Source organism: Salmo salar, chromosome 23, assembly GCF_965601325.2.
Source record: "Salmo salar chromosome 23, fSalSal1, whole genome shotgun sequence".
Taxonomy (NCBI): Eukaryota; Metazoa; Chordata; class Actinopteri; order Salmoniformes; family Salmonidae; genus Salmo; species Salmo salar.
The window spans coordinates 43,973,617-43,993,227 of record NC_138313.1 but is presented as its reverse complement, the minus strand read 5'-3'; the positions used below and the strand labels follow the sequence as shown (position 1 = coordinate 43,993,227).

The following is a 19,611-nucleotide window of genomic DNA, read 5'->3' as shown; positions in this document are numbered from 1 at the left end:
TGTTGCTCTCTACCTACCTGCCACTATGTGGAATAGATGGAATTGGGAGAAATATGAGCAAGATGATGGCAGGAGCAAGTGTGGAAGGGGCAAGAGCGGAAGGAGCAGGTGTGGATATAGGACAACCTGTAGCTGCCACTGATGAAGGGTCCGGTGTGGATGTAGGACAACCTGTAGCTGCCACTGATGAAGAGTCCGGTGTGGACATTGGACACCCTGCAGTGGGTGACATTTAGCAAACAGCCCAATATGTATTGCCAGGATATGGGAAATGATGGTCTAAGCCTAGGGTAGAGCAAGCTTGCTTTTATTATGTATCACTTCTATTGTTGAGAATATAACCATGGCAATGTACCATTGTGTCTGTATCCATTGCAAATGAACAATAATAAACTAATGAAATGCTACAGAAGTGTGTGTGTGTGTAATAAAACTCACGGACACAGAGTGCATCTGGTAACATCATGTATTTCATGTACAACTACAGCAGAAAGTGTTCACAAGCATTTATTGTGTCAGAACAAGTGTCATCTGGAGCCATGTGTTCAAGTGTGTGGCACAGGTACAAGTTACAGCCTGGATCCCATAGCCGTCTTAGTCTCGACTTAGCGGTCGATTGTAGCAGAGTGTCACTCAGTGGTTATCACATCATGCGGAGCACTTTATATATGCATCATGTCCAACCCAGTACATAGTGAGAGGGGAGTAAAATAGAACAGTTTTGCCATTTCCAAAGCAGTCAAAGCCAAAGCAGTCAAACAGTTATGATTATACATTCATGATTAATATGGTATCATTGTAGTGTCATAATAGATGTACAGGCAGGTATATTGTCAATAAATGATGTAATACCAAAGGCATCACATGCATCCTATATGTCAGTGGTAAATACACAATACCAAGAGTATAGGTAAATAATTGCTTGCACTACACAAGACACACTATAGGCAACATAAAAAGTCAGTACATGAGTAGATTATTCATGATCAGAGTTGCCATCGTAATACACTACTATAGTCTACACTACCATACTCTACTCTACACTACACTACTATAGTCTACACTGCCATACACTACACTACACTACTATAGTCTACACTACCATACTCTACTCTACACTACACTACTATAGTCTACACTACCATACTCTACACTACACTACTATAGTCTACACTACCATACTCTACACTACACTACTCTACTATAGTCTACACTACCATACTCTACACTACACTACTATATGCTACACTACTATAGTCTACACTACACTACACTACACTACACTACCATACACTACACTGCACTACACTACACTACTATAGTCTACACTACCATACTCTACACTACTCTACACTACACTACACTACTATAGTCTACACTACCATACTCTACACTACACTGCACTACACTACACTACTATAGTCTACACTGCCATACTCTACACTAGTCTACTCTACACTACTCTACACTACTATAGTCTACACTGCCATACTCTACACTAGTCTACTCTACTCTACACTACACTACTATAGTCTACTCTACACTACTCTACACTACACTACTATAGTCTACTCTACACTACACTACTATAGTCTACTCTACACTACTCTACACTACACTACTATAGTCTACTCTACACTACACTACAATAGTCTACACTACCATACTCTACACTACACTACTCTACTATAGTCTACACTACCATACTCTACACTACACTACTATAGTCTACACTACCATACACTACTATAGTCTACACTACTCTACACCACTCTACACTACTCTACACTACTATAGTCTACACTGCCATACTCTACACTAGTCTACTCTACTCTACACTACACTACTATAGTCTACTCTACACTACATTACTATAGTCTACTCTACACTACACTGCACTACTATAGTCTACTCTACACTACTCTACACTACACTACAATAGTCTACACTACCATACTCTACTCTACACTACACTACTCTACTATAGTCTACACTACCATACTCTACACTACACTACACTACTATAGTCTACACTACCATACACTACTCTACACTACTATAGTCTACACTACTCTACACTACTCTACACTACTATAGTCTACACTACTCTACACTACTCTACACCACTCTACACTACTCTACACTACACTACACTACTATAGTCTACACTACCATACTCTACACTACACTACACTACTCTACACTACACTACTATAGTCTACACTACCATACTCTACACTACACTACACTACTATAGTCTACACTACCATACTCTATACTACACTACACTACTATAGTCTACACTACTCTACACTACACTACACTACTATAGTCTACACTACCATACTCTACACTACACTACACTACACTACTATAGTCTACACTACCATACTCAACACTACACTACACTACACTACTATAGTCTACACTTCCATACTCTACACTACTCTACACTACACTACTATAGTCTACACTACCATACTCTACACTACCATACTCTACACTACTCTACACTACTATAGTCTACACTACCATACTCAACACTACTCTACACTACTCTACACTACACTACACTACACTACTAGTCTACACTGCCATACTCTACACTACACTACACTACTATAGTCTACACTACCATACTCTACACTACACTACACTACTATAGTCTACTCTACACTACTCTACACTACTAGTCTACACTACCATACTCTACACTACACTACTATAGTCTACACTACCATACTCCACACTACTCTACACTACACTACTATAGTCTACACTGCCATACTCTACACTACTCTACACTAATATAGTCTACTCTACTATAGTCTACACTACCATACTCTACACTACTCTACACTACACTACTATAGTCTACACTACCATACTCTACACTACACTACACTACTCTACTCTACTGTACACTACTATACTACAGTCTACCCTACCATACTCTCCCCTACACTACTCTACACTACTCTACATTACTCTACTCTACACAACTATACTCTACACCGCAATACTATAGTCTACACTGCCATACTCTACACTACTATACTCTACTATACTCTACACCGATATACGATAACCTACTCTGCCATAATATACACTACTATATTCTACACTACTCTACACTACACTACTATACTATAATCTACACGACCATACTCTACTGTACTGTACACTACTATAGTCCATTCTACCATACACTACACTACTATAGTCTACACTACCATACTCTCCCCTACTATACTCTACTATACTCTACACCGATATACGATAACCTACTCTGCCATAATATACACTACTATACCCCCCCCCCCCCCGCCTCTCACGACTGACCACTAGCCTCTACCACCTACCTCTAGCACCTACCACTCACACTACTCACCTACCCCCGTCTACACTACCATACTCTACACTACGCTACTGTCACGGTTGTCATCGGTAATGGAGGACCAAAACGCAGCAGGTATGTGTAAAAGCTCATCTTGACGTTTATTAACTTCCCAAAATGAACACCAAAATAACAAAACAAGTGAACGAACGATATACAGACAGTCTGGCAAGGCACAAGGCTAAACACAGAACAATCTCCCACAAACACACAGACCAACACACCCAACTAATATAGGACTTCCAATCAAAGGCAACACCACACAGCTGCCTTCAATTGGAAGTCCACCCCAATTAACTCTACATAGAAACAGACTACCTAGAATTACATAAACATAGATCATAACCCAAAAACCCGGAAATACTAAATCAAACACCCTTTTACCAAAACACCACCCCGAACCACATAAAACAAATACCCTCTGCCACGTCCTGACCAAACTACAATAACAATTAACCCTTATACTGGCCAGGACGTGACAGCTACTATAGTCTACACTACCATACTCTACACTACACTACACTACTATACTACAGTCTACCCTACCATACTCTCCCCTACACTACTCTACTCTACACTACTCTACTCTACACAACTATACTCTACACCGCAATACTATAGTCTACACTACCATACTCTACACTACTATACTCTACACCGATATACTATAACCTACTCTGCCATAATATACACTACTATACTCTACACTACACTACTATACTATAATCTACACGACCATACTCTACTCTACTCTACTCTACTGTACTGTACACTACTATAGTCCACACTACTATACTCTACACGACTTTACACTACACCACACTACGATACTATAATCTACACTACCATACTCTACTCTACTGTACACTACTATAGTCCACTCTACCATACTATACACTACTATACTCCACACTACTATACTCTACACTACTTTACACTACACCACACTACGATACTATAATCTACACTACCATACTCTACTCTACTGTACACTACTATAGTCTACCCTGCTATAGTCTACACCACTATACTCTAAACTACTCTACTCTACACCACTATACTATAGTATAGTCTACTCCTACTCTATGCTACACCACTATACTCTACTATGGCACAACTATACTCTGCTATGCTCTACACCGCTATACTATAGCCTACACTACCATACTCCACCCTCCTACCACCTACTATACTCTACTCTACACTACTATAGTCCACACTACTATGCTCTACACTACAACACTATACTTTAGTCTACACTACCGTACTCTACTCTATACTACCATACGCTACAATACTATACTCTACACTACACCACACTATAGTCTACACTACTCTACTCCTACTCTATTCTACACTCTACAATACTATACTTTACACTACTATACTTTACACTACTATATTCTACACTTCTCCACTATACGCTACACTACTATACTCCACACTACTATACTCTACTATACTATACACCACTATACTATACACTGCTCCACTATACTCCACACTACTATACTCTACACCACTATATTATAGTCTACACTAGTCTACTCTATTCCTACTCTATTCTACTCTACACTACTCTACACTACTATACTATACACTACTATACTCTACAGTACTCAACACTACTCTACACTACTCCACTCTGCACACCTGCACTCTACTACACCCTACTATACTCCACACTGCTCCACACTGCTATACTCCACCATACTCCACACTACACCACTATACTCCACTATACCCTACACTGCTCCACTATACTCCACACCACTATACTCTACACTGATCCACTATACTCTACACTACTCTACTATACTCTACACTGGTCCACTATACTCTACACTACTCTACTGTGCTCTACTCTTCACTGCTATGCTCTACTCTATTCTACTCTACACTACTCCACACTACTATACTCTACACTACTCCACTCTGCACAACTGCACTCTACTACACTCTACTCTACTATACTCCATTATACTCTACACTACTCCACACTTCCATGCTCCACCATACTCCGCACTACACAACTATACTCGACACTACTATTCTCCACTATACTCTACACTGCTCCGCTATACTCTACACTACTATACTCTACACTGCTCCACTATACTCTACACTGCTCTGCTATACTCTACTCTTTGCTGCTATGCTCTACTATAATCTACACTACTCTACACCACACTACTCTACACTACACTACTATACTCTACACTACTCCACACTACTCTACTGTACACTACTATACTACAGTCTACCCTACCATACTCTCCCTTACACTACTCTACACTACTATACTATAATCTACACTACCATACTCTACTCTACTCTATGGTACACTACTATAGTCTACCATACTATGGTCTACACCACTATACTCTACACTACCATACTCTACACTACTCTACACCTCCACACTATAGTATAGTCTACTCCTACTCTATGCTACACCGCTATACTCTACGCTAATATACTCTACTGTACTATACACTACTATACTCTACACTGCTATATCAAATCAATCAAATCAAATTTATTTTATATAGCCCTTCGTACATCAGCTGATATTCTCAAAGTGCTGTACAGAAACCCAGCCTAAAACCCCAAACAGCAAGCAAAGCATGTGAAAGAAGCACGGTGGCTAGGAAAAACTCCCTAGGAAAAACTCCCTAGAAAGGCCAAAAACCTACACTACCATACTCTACCCTACACGCTATACTCTACACTACTATACTCTACACTGCTCCACTATACTCTACACTGCTCTGCTATACTCTACTCTTTGCTGCTATGCTCTACTATAATCTACACTACTCTACACCACGCTACTCTACACTACTACACCGCTATACTCTACGCAAATATACTCTACTGTACTATACACTACTATACTCTACACTGCTATACTCAACTATACTCTACACCGCTATACTATAGCATACACTACCATACTCTACCCTACACGCTATACTCTACACTACTATACTCTACACCACACTACACTACTATGCTCTACACTACACCACACTATAGTCTACACTACTCTACTTCTACTCTACACTCTACAATACTATACTTTACACTACTATACTCTACACTTCTCCACTATACGCTACACTACTATACTCCACACCACTATACTCTACACTACTATACTATACACCACTATACTATACACTGCTCCACTATACTCCACACTACTATACTCTACACTACTATACTCTACACTACTATACTCTACACTGCTATACTGTACACTACTATACTCTACACTGCTCCACTATACACTACACTACTATACTCTACACTACTATACTCTACACTGCTCCACTATACTCTGCACCACTCTACTACACTCTATATCTTCACTGCTATGCTCTACTATACCCCACACTACTATACTCTACACTGCTATGCTCTACCATACTCTACACTGCTACACTATACTCTGCACTACTCCACCATACTCTAAACTTCTATGCTCTACTATACTCAACACTACTATACGCTACACTACTGTACTCTACACCACTATACTCTACACTGCTCCACTATACTCTACGCCACACTACTATACACTACGCTACGCTACACTACCATACTCTACACTACTACACTCTACACTGATATACTCTACACTGCTCTACACCACTTCACTCTACTATACCCCACACCGTTATACTCTACGCTGCTCCACTATACTCCACAATGCGCTACACTACTATACTCTACACTGCTCCACTATACTCTGCTATACTCTACACAAATATACTCTACACCGCACTACACTGCTCTACACTACTATACTCTACATTACACTACACTACTCAACTCTACACTACTCTACTCTACACTACTGTACTATACTCTACACTGCACCACTTTACACTACTCTACACTAAACTTCTATACTCTACACTACTATACTATACACTACACTACTATACTCTATTCTACACTGCTCTCTATACTCTCACCCTTTAGTGGTTGTAGATGTCACCATGGGATAAGGGCATTAAGGGTTAAGGACATTATGGGTTAAGGGCATTATGGGTTAAAGGCATTATGGGTTAAAGGCATTATGGGTTAAGGACATTATGGGTTAAGGACATTTTAGGTTAAGGACATTTTAGGTTAAGGGCATTATGGGTTAAGGACATTGTGGGTTAAGGGCATTATGGGTTAAAACCTGTTGGGGCTACAGGTTAGCAATGAACCCCGAGTCGGGATTGCTAACAAGGCTGGAAATTCAAAACATCAAAAATCTAATAATTTCAATTTCTCAAACAATCAACTATTTTACACAATTTAAAAGATAAACATCTCCTTAATCTAACCACATTGTTCGATTTTCAAAGAGGCTTTACGGCAAAAGCATAAAGTTAGATTATGTTAGGACAGTACATAGCCACAAAAGTACAAACATCCATTTTCAATTCAAGGTCAGGCGTCACCAAAAGCAGAAACCAGCTAGAATTATGCACTAACCTTTGTCAATCTCCATCAGATGACACTCCTAGGACATTATGTTATACAATACATGCATTTTTTGTTCCATCAAGTTCATATTTATATCCAAAAACAGCATTTTACAGTAGCGTGAAATTCAGATTTTTTTCTTCTCTGAAATGCTTCCGGTGAACATAACAAAATTACTATTCGAAAACATTGATAAATTATAATATTGTCATTCAAAGAATAATATATTATCATCTCGTAATTGCTACCGAATGGCCAGATCTCAAAATAACTTTACTGGGAAATCACATTTTGCAATAAACGGGGTGCTATGCTAAGAACAATAAGCTATGCTTTACAGTTAGCATCATCTAATATCGATAATAACATTGTAAATATCCCCTTACCTTTGATTATCTCCATCAGAAGGCACTGCCAGGAATCCCAGGTCCGGAACAAATGTGGTTTCTTTTGACAAAGTTCATAATTTATGTCCAAATAACACCAAGTAGTTAGCGTTCATTATGCTCCCACAAAACGTTGTGGGGGGGGGGTGTAAAATCACGCCGAAAAGCTAAAAATACCTAGTAAATAATCTATTTACGTTCGTTCAAACATGTCAAACGTTGTTTAGCATTAATCTTTTGGTCCATTTTTAACGTTAAACATCAGTAATATTTTCACACAACCTATCCTATGTCTAGATAAACAATTATGACAAACTCACGCTTCTCAGATTTATGCGCAGGCGCAAAAAAATGAAGTGACGACATGTCAACTTCCTTGCATTCTAATTTGCTCTCTGTTTATCATAGACGCTTCAAACAACTTTATAAAGATCGTTGATTATTATTATTTGACCATGCTGGTCATTTATGAACATTTTAACATTTTAACATTTTGACCATGTTCTGTTTTAATATCCACCCTGCACAGCCAGAAGAGGACTGGCCACCCCTCATAGCCTGGTTCCTCTCTAGGTTTCTTCCTAGGTTTTTGGCCTTTCTAGGGAGTTTTTCCTAGGGAGTTTTTCCTAGCCACCGTGCTTCTTTCACATGCTTTGCTTGCTGTTTGGGGTTTTAGGCTGGGTTTCTGTACAGCACTTTGAGAATATCAGCTGATGTACGAAGGGCTATATAAAAATAAATTTGATTTGATTTGATTTGACATCTAGTGGAAGCCATAGGTGTTGCGAAATGAATCCTTTCTCACTATGGTATCTATAAAACAATGACACTAAATAGTACAGTCACAAAATTCACATTTTTTTTTAATCTATTTTTCACAGGTTTTTGCCTGCAATATGAGTTTTGTTATACTTACACACACCATTCAAACTGTTTTAGAAAATTCAGAGTGTTTTCTATCCGAATGTGTTAATAATATGCATATCCTAGCTTCTGAGTTGGTGTAGGAGGCAGTTAAAAATGGGCACATATTTTTTTCAAAATTTCTCAATACTGCCCCCGAGCCCCAACAGGTTAAGGACATTATGGGTTAAGGACATTATGGGTTAAGGACATTATGAGTTAAGGACATTATGGGTTAAGGACATTATGGGTTAAGGGCATTATGGGTTAAGGACATTATGGGTTAAGGGCATTATGGGTTAAGGGAATCATGGTATTTTACTCAGGTGAATATTAAAGGGCTTTTAGAGCTACTAAATCAATAATATCCCTCAATGATGTCAGTGCTGAAAGGACAACCCTCAACCCATCTAGCCTTCTCTCCCTTGATGGTGTGTTTAAATCACTGGCATAATGACAGGATCCAATATGTTTTAACAACAACCGCTGGGCAAAAAGAGGGTCTGATACATAGAAAAAGACAATGTCCGCTCACTGTTTTGCTGCTCCCAAACGTGACCTTTTAATAAAGCTCAGGGTATACAATCACACCATGACAACCAAAACATTGGGATTGTATCACCTAAACTCAAGTTCAACTAGTCATTAAACTCCATTTTGCAGTAGCTTGTTGGTAGTTAAACTAAATTCAAATCAAGGTAGTGTTTGCAGTTGTTAGTAATGTTTTTGACAGTCTGCATCACCTTTTGGTATGGTAACTGTTTGGCATCCAAACCGCAAAGCGCTACAGAGGATAGTGAGTAGGGCCGAGCACATCACTGGGGCCGAACTCCCTGCCATCCAGGACCTCTATACCAGGCAGTGTCAGAGGAAGGCCCAATTAATTGTCAGACTCCAGCCACCCAAGCAACAGACTGTTCTCTTTGCTACCGCACTGCAAGCGGTACCAATGCACCAAGTCTGGAACCAACATGAGCCTGAACAGCTTCTACCCCCAAGACACAAGACTGATAAATAGTTAGTTAAATAGTTAGTTTAATAGTTAACCAAATAGCTTCCCGGACTATCTGCATTGACCTTCAAGTCACTTTGCCACTAACTCTACATTGTACTGACTGCTACTGCTAAAAACACACTGGACCTCTACCCACAGCATACTACACTGACGCCCCAACACCACCACTACCACAGCACACAGCTGTTACTGACTATCATCTATCCTTACCCCTACCTACACTACACTGCTGTTACTGTCTATCATCTATCCTTTACCCCTACCTACAGCACACTGCTGTTACTGTCTATATCTATCCTTTACCCCTACGCTACAGTATACTGCTGTTACTGTCCATCATCTATCCTTTACCGCTCACCTACAGTATACTGCTGTTACTGTCTATTATCTGTCCTTTACCCCTACCTACAGTATACTGCTGTTACTGTCTCTTTAGTCACTTTACCCCTACCTACAATATACTGCTGTTACTGTCTATTATCTATCCTTTACCCCTACCTACAGTATACTGCTGTTACTATCTATTATCTATCCTTTACCCCTACCTACAGTATACTGCTGTTACTGTCTATTATCTATCCTTTACCCCTACCTACAATATACTGCTGTTACTGTTTATTATCTATCCTTTACCCCTACCTACAATATACTGCTGTTACTGTCTATTATCTATCCTTTACCCCTACCTACAGTATACTGCTGTTACTATCTATTATCTATCCTTTACCCCTACCTACAGTATACTGCTGTTACTGTCTATTATCTATCCTTTACCCCTACCTACAGTATACTGCTGTTACTGTCTATTATCTATCCTTTACCCCTACCTACAGTATACTGCTGTTACTGTCTATTATCTATCCTTTACCCCTACCTACAGTATACTGCTGTTACTGTCTATTATCTATCCTTTACCCCTACCTACAATATACTGCTGTTACTGTCTATTATCTATCCTTTACCCCTACCTACAGTATACTGCTGTTACTGTCTATTATCTATCCTTTACCCCTACCTACAGTATACTGCTGTTACTGTCTATTATCTATCCTTTACCCCTACCTACAGTATACTGCTGTTACTGTCTATTATCTATCCTTTACCCCTACCTACAGTATACTGCTGTTACTGTCTATTATCTATCCTTTACCCCTACCTACAGTATACTGCTGTTACTGTCTATTATCTATCCTTTACCCCTACCTACAGTATACTGCTGTTACTGTCTATTATCTATCCTTTACCCCTACCTACAGTATACTGCTGTTACTGTCTATTATCTACCCTTTACCCCTACCTACAGTATACTGCTGTTACTGTCTATTATCTATCCTTTACCCCTACCTACAGTATACTGCTGTTACTGTCTATTATCTATCCTTTACCCCTACCTACAGTATACTGCTGTTACTGTCTATTATCTACCCTTTACCCCTACCTACAGTATACTGCTGTTACTGTCTATTATCTATCCTGTTGTCTAGTCACTTTACCCCTACCTACAGTATACTGCTGTTACTGTCTATTATCTATCCTTTACCCCTACCTACAATATACTGCTGTTACTGTCTATTATCTATCCTTTACCCCTACCTACAGTATACTGCTGCTACTGTCTATTATCTATCCTTTAACCCTACCTACAGTATACTGCTGTTACTGTCTATTATCAATCCTTTACCCCTACCTACAGTATACTGCTGTTACTGTCTATTATCTATCCTTTACCCCTACCTACAGTATACTGCTGTTACTGTATATTATCTATCATGTTGTCTAGTCACTTTACCTCTACTTATATGTACATATCTACCACAATTACCTCGTAATGCTGCACATCGGCTCAGTACTGGTACTCCCTCTATATAGCCATGTTATTACCTCGTACCACTTCACATCAGCTCGGTACTGGGACTCCCTGTGTATGCCATGTTTTTTCTACTTCCTGTATATAGCCATGTTATTTTCTATTTCCTGTATATAGCCATGTTATTTTCTACTTCTTGTATATAGCCATGTTATTTTCTACTTCTTGTATATAGCCATGTTATTTTCTACTTCTTGTATATAGCCATGTTATTTTCTACTTCCTGTATATAGCCATGTTATTTTCTACTTCTTGTATATAGCCATGTTATTTTCTACTTCCTGTATATAGCCATGTTATTTTCTACTTCTTGTATATAGCCATGTTATTACCTCGTACCACTTCACATCAGCTCGGTACTGGGACTCCCTGTGTATGCCATGTTTTTTCTATTTCCTGTATATAGCCATGTTATTTTCTACTTCTTGTATATAGCCATGTTATTTTCTACTTCCTGTATATAGCCATGTTATTTTCTACTTCTTGTATATAGCCATGTTATTACCTCGTACCACTTCACATCAGCTCGGTACTGGGACTCCCTGTGTATGCCATGTTTTTTCTATTTCTTGTATATAGCCATGTTATTTTTACTCCTAATTTTGTTTCGTTATTCAGTGTGTATTTATTCCTTGTGTCACCGTTCTAGTTGTTATTACATTTTTTACCTTTTCTTTAACTCTGCATTGTTGGAACAGGACCCATAAGTAAGCATACGAAGCATGTGACAAATACAATTTCATTTGATTCGATTTATTTGCCATGTAGCGGTGTAGCTAACTACTGGAACTACACACTACTGTTTTACCATGTAGCGGTGTAGCTAACTACTGGAACTACACACTACTGTTTTACCATGTAGCGGTGTAGCTAACTACTGGAACTACACACTACTGTTTTACCATGTAGCGGTGTAGCTAACTACTGGAACTACACACTACTGTTTTACCATGTAGCGGTGTAGCTAACTACTGGAACTACACACTACTGTTTTACCATGTAGCGGTGTAGCTAACTACTGGAACTACACACTGCTGTTTTATCATGTAGCAGTGTAGCTAACTACTGTTTGGTTTTACCAAAATATAGAAATATTTATTTTTCAGCATCAGACCTTCCTAATTCTGACTTGAAACATAGTTTTTGTGTTTAATAGGCTACATTTCACATTCTGTTAACACCTGACCACAGAGTGATATTTTCTTGCAATTTGTAGTCTATGTCATTTCATTTTTTCACTAAGTAGTTTGGATGTGGTGAACTACTTTTTCAAAGTAGCTTTAGTTCAGTAAACTATATTTTTCTTAAGAGTAGATTTAGTTCAGTAAACTATATTTTTCTTAAGAGTAGATTTAGTTCAGTAAACTATATTTTTCTTAAGAGTAGATTTAGTTCAGTAAACCTATATTTTTCTTAAGGGTAGATTTAGTGTAGCTTAAATTCTTCTAGTGAAAAAATAAATGGTAGTTTGGTAAACTATGATTTCAGTGTAGCTTCCCCAACAGTGTCTAAACTTTATTAAAGTTACCATACCTTTTCTCTTCAGCCAACATCATTTCCTCCCCTCCTTAAGCTCTCCTCTCTTCCCCTTTCTCCTCCTCTCCTCCCCTCATTCAGGATGAGTTCCCCGTGGTCAATGACTTCCCTCCGGTGTTGAAGTGGAGGAGGAAGCCGTCCATTCCGTCCGTGTCCTCCTCTCTCCCGGATCTCCTTGGTAACTCCACCAGCAGTCGGAGTGCAGTGGACATCCCCTACCTACCTACGGAGGTTCCACTGACATTAAAGGGTAAGATCAAAGGTCAGCCCCACTCTATCATTAATCATCAAAGGGTGAGAGCTAATGATTTCCTTGATGGCAAATTATTATTTAGGATTTTTTTTACCTCCAGGCTACACTTGAATGTCTAAAAGCTGGACATGTTAGGATCTCTCTCAGGACTGAGTTTTAAATGGTGGACATGTTAGGATCTCTGTCAGGGCTGAGTTTTAAATGGTGGACATGTTAGGATCTCTGTCAGGGCTGAGTTTTAAATGGTGGACATGTTAGGATCTCTGTCAGGGCTGAGTTTTAAATGGTGAACATGTTAGGATCTCTGTCAGGACTGAGTTTTAAATGATGGACATGTTAGGATCTCTGTCAGGGCTGAGTTTTAAATGGTGGACATGTTAGGATCTCTGTCAGGGCTGAGTTTTAAATGGTGGACATGTTAGGATCTCTGTCAGGGCTGAGTTTTAAATGGTGAACATGTTAGGATCTCTGTCAGGACTGAGTTTTAAATGGTGGACATGTTAGGATCTCTGTCAGGGCTGAGTTTTAAATGGTGGACATGTTAGGATCTCTGTCAGGACTGAGTTTTAAATGGTGGACATGTTAGGATCTCTGTCAGGGCTGAGTTTTAAATGGTGGACATGTTAGGATCTCTGTCAGGACTGAGTTTTAAATGGTGGACATGTTAGGATCTCTGTCAGGGCTGAGTTTTAAATGGTGGACATGTTAGGATCTCTGTCAGGACTGAGTTTTAAATGGTGGACATGTTAGGATCTCTGTCAGGGCTGAGGTTAAAGCCTAAATCGTTGTGGACAATAACCTAACCATTGTTCCAAGGTCAGATATTTTCACCCCCTTTATGGCACAGGTTAGGATTAGGATTTCATCCATCACTGTCAGCCCTATCACACACAGCCTGTCATGTTACTTTCTCTCACACACACACACACACACACACACACACACACACACACACACACACACACACACACACACACACACACACACACACACACACACACACACACACACACACACACACACACACGCGCGGTAACAGGCTCAGAATAGACCTAGCTCAGTTGGCTGCCTGATTGACTGTTATCCAACAATATTACATTGGCAACGTCAAGCTGGCTAAAACAGAAACAGGCTAACAGGTTAGCTCATCTAGGCTCTGTTTTGGTTCTCTATGCCTGACGTAGTCTCTCGTGACAGACGGGGTACTGAGATAATGCTTGACACAGAAGAGGACGAATAGCTTATTGGTTGATGTCTCTTCCTTCTGCCACATGCTAGCTGTTTGCTAATGTAGCCATTGGAGTCACCTTCTGGGCCAAAAGTCCCACACTGATACAGGAAGTGGGGATCTATTGCTGTTGATTACCCAGCAGTTTATTCCTCACCAGTGTGCATAGAGCCACATACTGCACCTTCTTAAACTACCTGAACTCAGTTGATATTTGTTTAGAGTTCGAATATTTTTAAATGTTAATTTCCTTTTTCCCCCCTATTTCTTTGTTGTCCTTCTCCTGACTAGAGGAAGTCAGTTGTACAGACTGTAGAAGTATGAGAGCTGCCCTCAGGAACGGCAGGAAAAACACAAACTGTTCTTCTTCTCAGATCATTACAAGCCCAGCTACGTGGAGTTTTCAGCAGGGTCCTGTTCATTAGGCACTAAATGGATATGGAAGAAAATAGACTGAAAGACAGGGACTTCCTGGACTCCAAAAATGAACAATTATTTTACACACCATGTTACACTGTTTTATACACACCGTGTATTTATATACTTGATGTACAAGTACACCACCCTGGACAGGACACTAGTCTACCTCCTGTTTCTGTAGTGTGAGGCAGCTTGATGTACAAGTACACCCCCTGGACAGGACACTAGTCTACCTCCTGTTTCTGTAGTGTGAGGCAGCTTGATGTACAAGTACACCCCCCTGGACAGGAGCACTAGTCTACCTCCTGTTTCTGTAGTGTGAGGCAGCTTGATGTACAAGTACACCCCCTGGACAGGACACTAGTCTGTCACAGGGCCTTACCACCAATCTATCTCCTTAATGCTGGGGTGGCAAGTAGCCTAGAGGTTAGAGTGTTGGACTAGTAACCGAAAGGTTGCAAGATTGAATCCCCTGAGCTGACATGGTAAAATCTGTCGTTCTGCCCCTGAACAAGGCAGTTAACCCACTGTTCCTAGGCTGTCATTGTAAATAAGAATTTGTTCTTAACTGACTTGCCTAGTTAAATAAAGGTAAAATAAAAACGCATCGGGTCCCATTTTTATAGTCTTTGGAATTACTCATCCGGGGATCCAATCTCAGGGCACACACTAAGCAAAATGCCACTGTTTATACACACCGCGTGTTTGTATACTGGATTCTCGACGTAGCTCACTAATATATCTACTGCTGTACATATCATTCTTAGTATACCATTATGGTATAGATACGCAGCATAGATTGGATTTGGGTTATTGATACAGTGTTATTTGGGATTGGTTTGGGTTATTGATACAGTGTTATTTGGGATTGGTTTGGGTTATTGATACAGTGTTATTTGGGATTGGTTTGGGTTATTGATACAGTGTTATTTGGGATTGATTTGGGTTATTGATACAGTGTTATTTGGGATTGGTTTGGGTTATTGATACAGTGTTATTTGGGATTGGTTTGGGTTATTGATACAGTGTTATTTGGGATTGGTTTGGGTTATTGATACAGTGTTATTGGGATTGGTTTGGGTTATTGATACAGTGTTATTTGGGATGTTCATTGGATTTGTTCTGGCATTTTTAGATTAGTTGATTTTAGTTTTTTTTTATTGTTTGTTTACTTGTTACTGTTAGGAGACAGTAACACAAGCATTTTGCTTCACCCTATACCATCTGCTGTGCTGTGTTGTGCTGTGTGCAGAGCGGAGTCTGGAGACAGGGAAGATCCTCCTGACAGAGCCAGTACACGAACTGGGCCACATGGAGTACCAGCTGCTCAAGTTCTTCATCCTGCTGTGAGTACGGGACGGACTAATCTGGTCCCAGATCTGTTTGTACTCTCGTGGAATGCCGCAGCATTTCCCCAAACTCGGTCCTGGTGGCCCTAAGCGGTGCACGTTTTGTTTTTCCCCCTAGAAATACACAGCTGATTCAAATAATCAAAGTTGAATGATTAGTTGGTTATTTGAATCAGCTGTGTAGTGTTAGGGCAACAAAAACGAAACGTGCACCGCTTAGGGTCCCCGGGACAGTTTGGAAAACACTCAGCTAAGGCATCTCTCATTGTGTTATACACTTTCTGTCATACTGCCACCTGCTGGTTGTAGTTATTATTGCACGTTCATATTACACCTACCTATTACCTATCAACCTATGAGTTGAAAAATGGATCATTGGTGGAGTATAGGCCTACTGTGGATACCAATACCCCTGTGAGCTTCCCAGACCCATGTTGGCCACGGTTAAGAACAGAGTACTGTGGATACCAATACCCCTGTGAGCTTCCCAGGTCCATGTTGGCCACGGTTAAGAACAGAGTACTGTGGATACCAATACCCCTGTGAGCTTCCCAGGCCCATGTTGGCCACGGTTAAGAACAGAGTACTGTGGATACCAATACCCCTGTGAGCTTCCCAGGCCCATGTTGGCCACGGTTAAGAACAGAGTACTGTGGATACCAATACCCCTGTGAGCTTCCCAGGCCCATGTTGACCACGGTTAAGAACAGAGTACTGTGGATACCAATACCCCTGTGAGCTTCCCAGGCCCATGTTGGCCACGGTTAAGAACAGAGTACTGTGGATACCAATACCCCTGTGAGCTTCCCAGGCCCATGTTGACCACGGTTAAGAACAGAGTACTGTGGATACCAATACCCCTGTGAGCTTCCCAGGCCCATGTTGACCACGGTTAAGAACAGAGTACTGTGGATACCAATACCCCTGTGAGCTTCCCAGGCCCATGTTGACCACAGTTAAGAACAGAGTACTGTGGATACCAATACCCCTGTGAGCTTCCCAGGCCCATGTTGGCCACGGTTAAGAACAGAGTACTGTGGATACCAATACCCCTGTGAGCTTCCCAGGCCCATGTTGGCCACGGTTAAGAACAGACATGGTAGATTCATATTACATTGTATTTTATTATACCCTCTAAACTTATTCCACCCCTTGGCCAAAATGAGTTTCATCTGATGCTGTTAATAGTATATATATTTGTATATTTTGAAGTACCTCCACTGACCCCACTTTGAGAAACCCTGTGGTAAACAATGTGGTCATTGTGCGGTGTGTGTCTGTCTCCTTCAGTATCGTCCTGCTCGTTTTGTCCTCCTGTTACCTGGCCTTCCGTGTGTGTTGTCTAGAGCAGAAGCTGTCCTTCCTCAACACACATCCCACAATGCCCATGAGAGAGAGGTGAGGGACACACACACACACACACACACACACACACACACACACACACACACACACACACACACACACACACACACACACACACACACACACACACAAACACACACACACAAGAGAGGTAAGTGTGCATCTTCACTCTCTCACACATATACACACTTCTCATTTTTGACCCATGAACATCACCTTTGTCCCCCAGTTCCTTTGAGCTAATTTCCCATCTCAACACAGGGCTGAATACTTTAAGCTAATTTCCCATCTCAACACAGGGCTGAATGCTTTGAGCTAATTTCCCATCTCAACACAGGGCTGAATGCTTTGAGCTAATTTCCCATCTCAACACAGGGCTGAATGCTTTGAGCTAATTTCCCATCTCAACACAGGGCTGAATGCTTTGAGCTAATTTCCCATCTCAACACAGGGCTGAATGCTTAGAGCTAAGTTCCCATCTCAACACAGGGCTGAATGCTTAGAGCTTATTTCCCATCTCAACACAGGGCTGAATGCTTTGAGCTAATTTCCCATCTCAACACAGGGCTGAATGCTTAGAGCTTATTTCCCATCTCAACACAGAGCTGAATACTTTGAGCTAATTTCCCATCTCAACACAGGGCTGAATGCTTAGAGCTAATTTCCCATCTCAACACAGGGCTGAATACTTTGAGCTAAGTTCCCATCTCAACACAGGGCTGAATGCTTTGAGCTAATTTCCCATCAACACAGGGTTGAATACTTTGAGCTAATTTCCCATCTCAACACAGGGCTGAATGCTTTGAGCTAATTTCCCATCAACACAGGGCTGAATGCTTTGAGCTAATTTCCCATCAACACAGGGCTGAATGCTTTGAGCTAATTTCCCATCTCAACACAGGGCTGAATGCTTTGAGCTAATTTCCCATAGCAACACAGGGCTGAATGCTTTGAGCTAATTTCCCATAGCAACACAGGGCTGAATGCTTTGAGCTAATTTCCCATAGCAACACAGGGCTGAATGCTTTGAGCTAATTTCCCATAGCAACACAGGGCTGAATGTTTAGAGCTTATTTCCCATCTCAACATAGGGCTGAATGCTTTGAGCTAATTTCCCATATCAACACAGGGCTGAATGCTTTGAGCTTATTTCCCATCTCAACACAGGGCTGGATGCTTTGAGCTAATTTCCCATCAACACAGGGCTGAATGCTTTGAGCTAATTTCCCATCTCAACACAGTGCTGAATTCTTTGAGCTAATTTCCCATCTCAACACAGGGCTGAATACTTTGAGCTAATTTCCCATCTCAACACAGGGCTGAATGCTTTGAGCTAATTTCCCATCTCAACACAGAGCTGAATGCTTTGAGCTAATTTCCAGTCAACACCGGGCTGAATGCTTTGAG

At 40.5% G+C, this 19,611-nt stretch overlaps 1 protein-coding gene across 2 annotated transcripts in view; it reads left to right on the top strand.

The window, feature by feature from the left end:
• LOC106584691 (GRAM domain-containing protein 2A) overlaps positions 1–19,611 on the top strand; it is a 97,693-nt gene that overhangs the window by 76,978 nt on the left and 1,104 nt on the right. For both annotated transcript variants that reach the window (XM_014170191.3, XM_014170192.3), the window contains exons 9-11: positions 13,671–13,839; positions 16,743–16,836; positions 18,130–18,237. In XM_014170191.3, the coding sequence (XP_014025666.1) occupies positions 13,671–13,839; positions 16,743–16,836; positions 18,130–18,237 (371 nt within the window). The remainder of the gene's footprint in view (positions 1–13,670; positions 13,840–16,742; positions 16,837–18,129; positions 18,238–19,611) is intronic.